Source organism: Myotis yumanensis, unplaced genomic scaffold (assembly GCF_028538775.1).
Source record: "Myotis yumanensis isolate MYYU_CA2020_CCGP unplaced genomic scaffold, mMyoYum1.0.hap1 SCAF_2, whole genome shotgun sequence".
In the NCBI taxonomy this organism is placed as follows: Eukaryota; Metazoa; Chordata; class Mammalia; order Chiroptera; family Vespertilionidae; genus Myotis; species Myotis yumanensis.
This window is the reverse complement of record NW_027223753.1, coordinates 21,319,198-21,331,388: the sequence shown is the minus strand read 5'-3', so window position 1 is coordinate 21,331,388 and position 12,191 is coordinate 21,319,198. Positions and strand designations below refer to the sequence as shown.

At 48.8% G+C, this 12,191-nt stretch overlaps 1 protein-coding gene across 6 annotated transcripts in view; it reads left to right on the top strand.

The window, feature by feature from the left end:
* PHC2 (polyhomeotic homolog 2) overlaps positions 1-12,191 on the top strand; it is a 48,911-nt gene that overhangs the window by 14,980 nt on the left and 21,740 nt on the right. For 4 of the 6 annotated variants that reach the window (XM_070404681.1, XM_070404680.1, XM_070404678.1 and 1 more), the window contains 2 exons: positions 5,363-5,775; positions 6,036-6,201. In XM_070404681.1, the coding sequence (XP_070260782.1) occupies positions 5,363-5,775; positions 6,036-6,201 (579 nt within the window). Of the gene's footprint in view, positions 1-5,362; positions 5,776-6,035; positions 6,202-11,080; positions 11,324-12,191 lie in introns of those variants that run through there. The other 2 variants (XM_070404679.1, XM_070404682.1) reach the window with 2 other exon arrangements.

The window sequence follows — 12,191 nt, the reverse complement described above, 5'->3', positions numbered from 1 at the left end:
TTTATTGTTCAGATTATTACAGTTGTTCCTCTTTTTCCCCCCATAGCTCCCCTCCACCCCGTTCCCACCCCCCCTGTCCTTACTCCCCTACTGTCCTCGTCCATAGGTGTACAATTTTTGTCCAGTCTCCTCCCGCACCTCCACACCCTCTTCCCCCCAAGAATTGTCAATCCACTCCCTTTCTATGCCCCTGATTCTATTATATTCACCAGTTTATTCTGTTCGTCAGATTTTTTATTCACTTGATATTTAGATTCACTTGTTGATAGATATGTATTTGTTGTCACTTTGTTGTTCATAATTTTTATCTTTACCTTTTTCTTCTTCCTCCTCTTCTTAAAGAATACCCTTCAGCATTTCATATAATTCTGGTTTGGTGGTGATGAACTCCTTTAGCTTTTTCTTATCTGTGAAGCTCTTTATCTGACCTACAATTTTAAATGATAGCTTAGCTAATCTTGGTTGTAGGTTCTTGCTATTCATCACTTTGAATATTTCTTGCCACTCCCTTCTGGCCTGCATAGTTTTGTTGAGAAATCAGCTGACAGTTGTATGGCTACACCCTTGTAGGTAACTAACTGTTTTTCTCTTGCTGCTTTTAATATTCTCTCTTTGTCTTTTGCCCTTGGCATTTTAATGATGATGTGTCTTGGTGTGGTCCTCTTTGGATTCCTTTTGTTTGGGGTTCTCTGTGCTTCCTGGACTTGTAAGTCTATTTCTTTCACCAGGTAGGTGAAGTTTTCTGTCATTATTTCTTCAAATAGGTTTTCAATATCTTGCTCTCTCTCTTCTGGCACCCCCATAATTCGGATGTTGGTACACCTGAAGTTGTCCCAGAGGCTCCTTACACTATCTTCATATTTTTGTATTCTTTTTTTCCCTTTGCTTTTCCGGTTGGGTGTTTTTTGCTTCTTCGTATTTCAAATCTTTGACTTGATTCTTGGGATCCTCTAGTCTGCTGTTGGATCTCTGTATATTATTCTTTATTTCAGTCAGTGTATGCTTAATTTCTAATTGGTCCTTTTTCATATCCTTGAGGGTCTCACTGTATTTCTCGGAGGTTTCTAGAAGATTCTTGAGTAACCTTATAACCGTGGTTTTGAACTCTATATCCAGTAATTTGCTTTCCTCCATTTCTTTCATTTGTGACATGTTTCTTTGTCTCCACATTTTGGCTGCTTCCCTGTGTTGATAGAGTGGCTTTGTGTGCTAGGTGTCCTATAGGGCCCAATGGCTCAGCCTCCCTAATTACCTGAGGTGGACACTCTTGGTGCACCCCTTTGTGGGCTGTGTGCACAGTCTTGTTGTAGTTAAGCCTTGATTGCTGTTGGTATCACTGGGAGGAATTGACCTTCAGGCCAATTGGCTGTGAGGACCAGTTGTGTCTATAATGGGAGAACTTCTGTACTGGAGACACCCTTATGGGGCAGGACTTGCTTCAGTGGGGCTTTGGCGCTCACTGAGTCTGTCCCCTGAGTGTGTCTCTTATGGATGTGAAGAGTTGTAATCTGGATGGTCTCACTCTGACCACTGGGTATACTGGCTGTTGGATCTCCAAGGAGGTGCAAAGTCTGCCATTGCCTGAAGCCACCCAGCAGGAGCTACAGAGAGATCTGCAGATTCCTCCTCTTTGTTTGGGGTTTGGAGGTGCTCAGATGAGGTGCAGCTGTGAAGCAATGCAGGCTGCTGATGAGCCTTAAGCCTTCTTTTGGAAGCTCTGGGGTTCTCTGACCCAGCTACAGTTTGACAGGTTTTTAGGTGGAGAAAGGCCAGGCCATTCTATGCAAAAGCCTCTGCGCACAGCTTGGGTGGGGTTGTAAATTGGGTGGTGCGGGATCTCAGAGAATCACCAGGGTGGAGCAAACAGCAATGGCTGCCAGTATGCTCTGCCCTGGAGAGGTCCCAGGGTCTGTGTCCCTTGGCTCCGTGCAGGAACAATGAACGCTGCAAGCACCTCTGCAAGAAAGCCGCCCTCACGTTCCGGCCCAATGCCAGACAGTCCAGTTTCTCTCTGTATGAGTCTGGGTCCCCAAATTCTCTCCCAGAATTGAAGTTCAGAGTAGTCGGGCACTTGTATCTCCCTCCCAATTGAAAAAGACAACAGCATACCCAGCTGCCAGCCCCTTTCACGCGCGCCTCCGTACCTCCACACTTCCACACCTCTGCACCTCCTACTGGACTCGATGCGCTTTACTCTTTCCTTCTAGTTGTAGAATTTCCACTCAGCCACCTTCCCGTGGTTCTGGATGATACTCGTTTTATCTTTTAGTTGTAGTTTTAATGTGGTTGTGCTCGGCAGCGAGTTCATGTGCTTACCTATGCCTCCATCTTGGTTCCATGTTCTGGTTTTGTGGGACAAACAAGCTGGAGCCCATGTTTGTCATTCATTCATTCATTCATTCATTCAGTAATACTGATTGAGCATCTGCTAAATTCAAGGTGCTTTGGAGGAAACAAATTCCATCAATTCTGCCTACTAAAGGAGATAGTTGTTTACTGAAATAACTATGAGATAGGTATAATCATGACCCCCATTTTAAAGATGAGGACACAGAGGTACAGAGAGGTCAGGTGACTTCCCAGCATCCTACTGCTGGTCAGTGGCACGCTGTCCCTAGGACAGTGCAAAGCAGAGACCTCCAAACAGCTGGGAGAAAGGGGAGAGTCCTGCTAGCTGCAAGGCTGGGAAAGGGTGACTGGGATTTGATCTGTGGCGCTCTAGACAGCGTGAGACAAGACAAACTCCATAGCGGGGACAGTGAGCTTGGAGCAAAGAAATAAGAATTGAAAGGTTGGTTTGTGTTGTGAAAAGATCTTGAACATCAGGGGCTTTAGATGGCTGCAGACAAAGGAGAGTCCCCGATGGCTTTTGATCAGGGATCAGATCTGTGCACCAGGAAGAGTACTTTGCAATCATCTGTAAGGTGGGCTATAGGAGAAGAAACTGGAGTCACAGACACCCATTAGGTTATTGCAATACTCAATATAAAAGGACTTTTGACCCAGGACAATGCTGCAGTTAATTCATGGTATTTGTTTTTCATTAACCTCAGAAGAATGTATACTCCACCCAAAATACATTGGGGTCTTTTTTTCCCCTTTATTGATTAAGGTATTACAAATGTGTGCTTATCCCCCCATTGTCCCCCCCATCCCCCTAATCCTGCCCTCACCCTCACCCCCTGTTGTCTGCGCCCATTGGTTATGCTTATATGCACGCATACAAGTCCTTTGGTTGATCTCTCCCCCTTACCCCCACCCTCCCGTACCTTCCCTCTGAGGTTATCTAAGCTTCCACGAGCTTTGTTTACAGCCTTGGCATACACTAGCATCATTTGTTCTAAAACAATTGCCTTGGGTTTTCCACGAGCAGCAGAGGGTCAGGGAGGGGGTAGGGTAGGATTGGAAGCCCAGGGATGGAGGGCCAGTAGGCCAGCAGTTGCCTTTCCCAATTTGGTAAACAAACATGTAGTGTCCCTAATTCCCTAAGTATATTATTTATGTTCTATAGATCCAGAACCTTTCTTCTCTTTAACCTTTTCTTACAAATCCTGAATTTTAAACTAGTTTCCTGTGATAGCCGCTCACAATTGTAAAACAGGAAGAGACTTGTATGATCACCTAGCCCAAACCTCATGTTTCACAGATAAAACTGAAGCCCAGAGAAGGAAAGGGACCCATCTCAGGCCACACAGCCAGCAGCGAGTAGTGGAATGTGCCACTGATCCTCTCAGCTCCTCTGACCTGCACCATCTCTGGCTCTCACCTCAGATAGGCAGCCCCCAGAGTGACTCTGTTCCCAAGCCCAGAATTCCTGATTTTGTAATAAGAGAGAAAAGGTTTTACTTGAATTTTCAGTGAGGATAAGCATCATTCTGCAGGTCTGTTTGGCTGCTGGAGCCTAACAGGACTGGCGTGGCATCTATAGTATCTCAGGTGCTTATCAACAGTTGTCTTAGAAATTCCTGATCGGGAAGTTTGCCTGATTAACATTTTTTGCCTGGTTGTTAAGTTTTGAGCTATTCAGCATGGAATTAGGAGACAAGGCTTCGGTTAGGGTCAGGGGCAACTTATAATCACCAAATGCCTGCTGGCAATTTTTATATGGACGTTCTACCATCACCTCAAACCCAGCACATTTCTCTCAAAACCTCATCACCATTGGAGTTTCCCTCTTTCATCACTGACTGACATCCACCCCGTAGCCTGTGGGCCACCCACGTTCGCTCTCTTTCTGCCTGCAACAGTCCGTCACCAGGGACCACTTTGTTTTTCCTTAATGCCTCTTGTTCTGACCTGGGTTTCAGTTGAATTTCCTGAAATGCTACTGTATACAAGGCATGAGGTAGACCCGGAAGGGAATACTAAAAATCCTTACCTCAAAAGGTCAGCCTGGTTAAAATGCAGGGAGAGAAGGCCAGCAGCGAATGGCAAAAATGACAAGTTTCCTTACTTAGCACCCATCTCGTGTCAGGCATGAGGTTCTGGATAAAGAGATACCTGACAGTTTTGATGCCACGGGGTTTATGATCTAGAAGGAAAGAGAGCTAAGAACAATTGTAGCTCACTGTAATGCTGCTGATTCTGATAGCGGTAAGCCCAAGATACTTTGAGAATCCAATCCTGAAATAATGATTTTAATTATAGCTAGAAATGCTTGAACAGGACTGGGTGCCAGACACTGGGCTGTGCACATCATGTCATTTTCTCTCATTTTATTTGCACAGTTTTAATTGTTTCTTATTTCACCCTTACAACTTTCTGGGTAGGAACTATCTTTATTTCTAATTTTTAGACAAGGAAGCTGAGGCCTAGAGAGGTTGCGCACATAGCCCAAGGTCCCATAGTATGCAACAGAAGGTCCTGGTAGCCCGGCCCTGGTCTGCCTCCTGCCACAGCCTGAAGACCACTGTGTGCAACTGGTGCTTCCTGGAGGAGGCCAGCCTGGGCTGAGCAGAGGGTGAATAAGAACGAGCCAGACAGAGCTGGGTTGGGCAGTGGGAGGCTGCACGTATTGAAGGCATGGAAAAAAGCAAGCGAAGGGCCTGGAGAAGAGAGAGAACATGGCACCCTAGAGAATTCCGCTGGAATGTCAAGGAAGGCTTCACAGAGGAGGTGAGTTTTACATTGGGCTTTGAGGGACAGCCACAGGTCCAGTGTCGCAGCATAGGAGGAAAGCAAGAAAACAGAGAGAGAGAGAAAAAACCGGGCCATGACCAAGTCAGGCTCTAGGTGAAAGGTGAAAGCAATCCACACTGAGTTTGAGAAGCCTCCTTTATGTGGGCATGGGAGGGGGTCCATTTGGGGTGCTTTGCAGAGGACGAGGTCAAGCCACGCCCCCTCCCTGGTTTTCCCCCTTCAGCCTATGCTCAACTGCAGCCACACCAGCTCCTCTCCCAGCCGCCTTCAAAGCACCTGCAGCCCCAGTTTGTGATCCAGCAGCAGCAGCAGCCAGCGCAGCAGCAGCAGCCCCAGCAAGCACGGCCCGCACTCCAAGCTCAGTCCCACCCCCAGCTCGCCTCCATCCCTCCGAGTCTGGCCCTGCAGCCCAGTCCCGAATCCCATGCCATGCCTCTAGGCCCAGTTACATCCACCCTGCCTCTCCAGTGTCCCACTGCCAACCTATACAAGCCTGGCAGCACTCAGCATTGCCACCCTCCCACGCCAGATGCTGGGCCTCACAATGGGTATCCTGAGGGCCTGTCCCACACCCCTCAACGCAGGTTCCAGCACGCCTCCGCTGTCATCTTACAACTACAGCCTGCGTCACCAGTGGTGAGTAAGACGATCCCAGGCGCGGGGAACAAACAGGGGCCATAGCTCAGGTAATCCCACAGCCCTACTGGGACATGTTTCTAGGTGGGGTGAGTGGTGAAGACCTCTGGATATTCCAAGAAAGAAAGGGGCCTCTCTCTACTGTGGGGCTGGCTAAATCTTAATGTCCTTGTCTTCTACCCAAGCTCCACGGAAGCAGGGAAGTGTCCAGAATTAAAGGCAGTTCATGAGAAGATCATCCCTGTCCTGTGTCTTAACAGCCCCAGCAGTGCACCCCAGAGGACTGGAAGGAAGTGGTACCTGGGGAGAAGAGTGTGCCTGAGGCTCGGTCCCGCCCATCACCGCATCAGCAAGCCATTGTCACTGCCATGCCCAGTGGTCTGCCTGTACCCAAGAGCCCTAACATCCAGCAGATCCCAGCTCACGGTATGAAGTGAAGTGGGGCCCTTGGGGGAGGGGAGGGAGCTGGCCTTCCTTGCCATCCCCTGGCACATTATAGTTGGGCAACGAGAATGGAAGGGGAAACTATTGTAAGCCAAAGAGGCCATGAGGAAGCTGGGTAGGTGAAGATGGAGGGAAGAGAAGATGAACCAAGGATAAAGAAAAGGGGGCCTAGACGGTATAAGATAAAAGGCTAGAGAAAGGAGAGTTGAAAATTCTAGAGGCAGACTCAGGCCTACATGTCATTGATATCAGATGTGTCTACACATCCATTTGCTAGCTGGGGAGCTCAGCAGGTATCCAGTTGTCTCCGTTCTCTGCTTCATTGGTAGGAGAGGAGTTCTTGACATTGGAAATATGACAAGATGGCTGTGTTGCTCCAAGATAAGGGAAATAAATGCCTAGGGGGAGCTGGAAAGGGATTCAGAATGAGTTCAGCTTGTGGAGAGCATCTTTGAAGGAACAGTGCTCGGCTGGGACCCCATCTGTCTGCCTGTGAGTGCCCAGCGACAAGTGGGCTTTCCCATGGCCTAGGTTTCAGGAGATTCCGCTGGATCCCTCTACCTTGGTGGGAGAGTCACAGCAGTAGTTCTGCCTTTGCAGCAATCCATTTGCTTTCCTTCCCTCCCTGCCAGTGTGCACAGCAATCTTGGCCCAGATTTCAGTGACATTCTGAGCCATTTGCTGCCTACAACTCAGGGAGGCAGTTCCAGTCATTGGACTGTGTGTTGGGGTGGGGGTGGGGAAAGCCAACAGAAAGTTTGGAAAATGAAGGAGAAATGAGAAGAATAGTACTTGAGGACAAAGTGTGTGTGTGGGGGGGGGTGTAATAAATGTCCTATAATGAATGGAAGACAGGATCAAGGAAAAGGAAAGCAAAGGAATATGGAGAAAGAACATTAGAAAAAGTAAAAGACAGGAAGGAGTTCATTGTTCTCTTGGCACTTGCAAGATTCATCGTTTTGAAAAGCAGCCGTTCCATTGTGGAATTGCTCTAATGATCAGAAAGTGACTCTTCAAATTAAGCCCAAATCTGCTCCCCTTGAACTTCTACCACTGGTTGTGATTGTCCTGTGAATTATAATAGAGTCCATCTCCTACTGTGGTTGTAGACAGTTATCATGTCTCTTTCCTCTCCCTCCCAATCAGCCCTGGCTGGTGTTGCTCACTGGTTAAAGTGTCAGTCTGAGCACCAAAGGGTCATGGGTTCAATTCCCAGTCAAGGGCAAGACCCTGGTCAGGGTGCATGCGGCAACCAATCCATATGTCTCTCACATCAATGCTTCTCTCTCTCTCCTCTGTCTCTCCCCTCCCTCCCTCTTTTCCACTCTCTGAAAAGCAATGGGAAAAAAATCTCCTCTGGTGAGGATTAATGAGAGAGAGAGAGAGAGAGAGAGAGAGAGAGAGAGAGTATGAATATGAATATGAATATCCAGTCTAAAGGCTGAGACTTTTTTTTTTACCTATTACACGTCAAAAACTCCTATATTCCCACTGTTCTGGTTATTCTTGTCTAGGCACTTTCCACCTTTTCATTAATTCCCTTCAAGTGTGATCCACAAAATTAAGCACCTTAATTCCAAATATAAAAGCCACAAGTCACAGTAAGTTGGGACTTCGATTGCTGTATTAGCCCTTCAAGGGGCAGGCAGGACTGTTTTCCAGATCTGCGTGGTATGGTAGGGAGGAACTGAAATTTATTGAACACCTACTATGTGCCAAGTACTGTTCTAAGTTTTCCTTTACCCATGATAATAAGGCCGAGAAAGAAATGTTATGACCCCAGTATTTCGAGGAGAAAACAAAAAGCTTGAAGAGGCTTCAGGTCACACAGCTATGAAAGCACCATGACTCTGGCTCCAGTGTCACCTTCCTTCATCAGGAAGTTGCACCCAGGGCCCCACATCAACTGCTCCAACCCAGCGGGATGACACTGTTGGGCGACAGAGCATTGTGTCACCTGAATTCCTGAGGGTTGGGTCAGCTTTTGTGTCTGCTTTTGTTTTTGAGGTTTCTTTTTACATGGACTGCTCTCACCCCAGGTCTCCCCAGCCCCAAACACATACAATTTATATTTTGTGCCAATGTCTAGTTAATGACATGTGTTAAATATCTTGTGAATTTAGCCCAGGGTTCCAGCCTAGTAAGAAAATGGTAATAGTTAATAGCTAACATTTACTGGGCCCTCTCTGTCAGAGTTTACATGTATTTCCTCATTTAATCCTGACAATAACCCTCTGAAGCAGAAACTTTTATCACTCCCATTTTAAAGATAAGAAAACCGAGGCACAGAAAGAATATATGGTGGGGCAGAAATGTTTCATATCTGAATTTTGTTATTCATTATATAATGCCTCTGCTAACTTTGCCATCTATCAATTATATAGCATGTTTTCTTTGTCTTTAACCAATTTGCTGATAGAAATGTTGAATAGGACCCAAATGAGGACACATGCCCTGTCTACAGGTTGGTGATAATCAACATTCTTTGTTCAAGTATTTGTTATCCGATAACCCCTAAATGAACTGACATTTGCCTACCTTTCTCCACCTTGTTTACAAAGCCCTCAAAAAATTTCTTTCTGTAATCTAATCAAGATGATATACACATAACAGGCATCCTGCCCCAAAAGGACTATCTAAGGAGAGAAGTAAGCTTTGCACAGTGGAAACAATGGTCAGCCACCCAGCACTTAACTGTATAACCATCCTGTATGTATCTGAATGCCTGCTCTGTGCAAAGCACTGTGGGATGAGAGGTAATACATAGAGTAAAAAGATCTGTACCCTACCTTCAAGGAGCTTCAGTTCTGCTGGGAAAGATGATAAATGCACGGGGGGGGAGGGGGGACAGATACAATAAAAACTAAAATGTGATAAATGCTATAGAAGGATTATAGGCAAGTGCTATATAAGAGGGAAAAGTTACTATCAAGTACAAATTATCAGGATAGACTGCAGAGAAATAGCATTGTTCTAGAGTAGGGGTTAGCAAACTGTATCCCAAGGGCCAAATCCATCACATCACTAGCTTGGTTTTTTTTTATTATTATTATTTGTTTTGGTTGTGTGTGTGTTTAATCCTTTCCCGAGGATATTTTCCCATTGATTTTTAGAGAGAGTGGAAGGGGGGTTAGGGAGAGAGAGAGAGAGAGAGAGAGAGAAAGAGAGAGAGAGAGACATCAATGTGAGAAACATCAGTTGGTTGCTTTCTGTACATGCTCTGAGCAGGGATTGAACCCACAACCTGAGTATGTTCCTGGGAATCGAACCGGCAACCTTTGGGTGCACAGGATGATGCTCAACCAACTGAGCCACTCAGACCCAGCACATCACTGTTTTTTGTACAGCCCAGAAGTTATTGATGGTTTTTACATTTTAAGATGTTTAAGAATAAAAAGAATAGTCTTCATGCTACATGAAAATTATAAAAAATCCAAATTTCAGGGTTCATAAATGAAGTTTTATTGGAGCACAGCCACCTGTATTCATGGACATATTATCTATGGTTGCTTTCCTGCTACAACAGCAGAGCTGAGTAGTTGCCACAGAAACCGTATGTCCTGTAAAGTCTAAAATATTTACTATCTGGTCCCTTACAGAAGTTTGTTGGCCAGTTCTTGAGTCTTGACCTTGAAGGATAGGTAGGACCTGGACATTCAGAGTTGGGGAAAGGGCATTCCAGGAGGGAGTTGTGGAAGTAGAGGTAGGGAGTCAGGAAGATGTGGGCATGTTTGGAGAATAGAGAGAAGTTGTGTATTTGATCCTATGTTACCTTCTTTTATAAAACAAAATATATGTCCAAGAAATGTAAAGGCAGAAATGTGAATATTAATGAAAAAAGGCTTTGGAAATTTGAAAAATACTAGAGGGGAAAGGGAATGGGGAAAAGAGAAAGGGAGTGAAGCAAACAATCAAGAAACAGAAAATAATAGTAAAACGTGGAAACAAAGACAAAGGGACGAGGGAGACCTAATGGGAAAAGAGAGAGAATATGAATGCAAAAAATAAATAAATAAAAAGTCAAGACAATGGGAAAATGTTGGGACTAGTGAGCGAGCAATCATGGAGAGGTTCGTGTTGTCTACTCAGCACAAAGCTGGAAGCGGGGAGTGAACCTGTGACTCACTTATGGCTTTTGTATCCCCCACAGCTCCTAGCATATCTACTGAATGAATGTACTTCGCCAGGACCATTCCGTTTAAAGCAGTGTGGTTTAGGAAGAGAAAGTAACCTTTATTGGGCTCCAACTGTGTGCCAGGCACTGCTGGCACTTTGTGTAAATGTCCTCAGTTAACCTCCGCTGTAAGCCTAACAGTCGCATTATTCCCGTTTATGGAGGTGTAGCCGGGTCGCTTCGGTCATTACTTAACCTCTCTGATCCGCAGTCCCCGTGGGGAGGATCATGACCCCTGTGGGGCCGTTGCGAACACGCAGAGCTGGGCACACACCGAGCAGGCATTGCCTGCAGTTACTATTATTGCCTCCGCATTGGCCCAGGCGGGAGGCCAGGCCACCGCGCCGCTGGGGACTTGCGGCCCGGCGAGGGCAGACGTCCTCGGGGCGCCGCTGGCCTCCCCGCACCGAAAGCCCAGGTCCCTAACCGCCGCGGGGCTCGCTGCGGCTCCTGGAGCGCGCGGGGCGGGGCGGGGCGACCGCACAAAGGAAGCGCGCGGCCCGGCTTCCGCGCCGGGGCCCCGCCTCCCGGAGGCCCCGCCCCGCCCCGCGCGGCCCAGGCCCCGCCCCGCCCCGCGCGGCCCAGGCCCCGCCCCGCGCCTCACTCCGCCCCCGGCGGAGGCGGCCGCGGGAGCCCAGCCGGGACGCGCCGCATTGTCTCCACGGCGGCTGCAGCCCTCGAGCGCCCGCCGCGCGCGCGCAATCCAGCCGTTGCCCGCGCCCCCGCCCCGGCCTCGCGCCCCCCGCCGCCCTTTGTTGTCGCCGGCCCGGCCGGTGCGGTCGGATGCGCCGCGGCAGCCCCGGGCCCCGGCTCGGAGGCTCCCGGCGGAGAGGAGGCGGCCCGCCCGGGCCCGGGACTCCGCGCGAGGCGGCGCCCGGCCGAGGGGCTGCGTAGGCCCCGCCCGGCCAGGCCCAGCCGGGCCCTGGACAGGTCAGTGCCCGTGCGGGGGAGGGGGTCTTGCCAGGAGGGGTCCGCGGCCCGCGCTCCTCGCGCTGGAAACCGGGCACCGCCCTCCGGTGCCACTCCCGGCCCGGGCCTACTCGGCTGCCAGGCCGTGCCAGCCCGCGGCTCTCGCCCTCTCGGCGCCTGAGTGGTGTCCTGCGCCTCCTTCCCTCGTCGGGGACCCCGCCTGTCCCGCACTCCCCCGGAAGCCTCGGTGTCAGCCGGGCGAGCCCCACGCTTCCGTGTGTCCCGTCCCTACCCCGAGCCCCCGCACACCCCGCCCCCGCCCTCCCGGGACGGCGAGTTGCGGGGGATGGACGTCCCTTTTCAGGGGCAAGGCTGCTGGGCTCCATCGACCGGGGACTTCTGTCTTGGAGGGCCTGAGGCTTCGCCGGAGAGTTTTGTTTTTAATCTAGTTCAGTTTTTAATTGGATGGAAAGGGACAAGCTGTTCTGTGTCTGTCCTCTCCCATTTTTAGAAGAGCATTTTCTCTCCTCAGACCAAATGATGGTGTTCTAACTAATATTGTTGATCCTTTACATCGGGATTTGTGAGATTCACTATTTAAATTGAAGTGCACAGAGGAAATAATTAGCCCAAGGTCAGGTTGCAAACGAATGGTGAAGCTACAATCTGAACTTATATCCGTCTGTGCCGCCCCCCATTCCCCCCCCCCCCGCCCCCTCCCCGCCCCGCCTTTGATACCTGGACCGATTTCACTGACGCGACTGACATGCTTTCAGTTCTGATCAACTTTCCTTTCCTTCCTGCTCCATACTTAGAATGTTTACCTTCTTCCTGTGCTGTCTTCAGACACACATTCTTTTTCCTGCTTTACCAGTGACAGCTTTCTCCT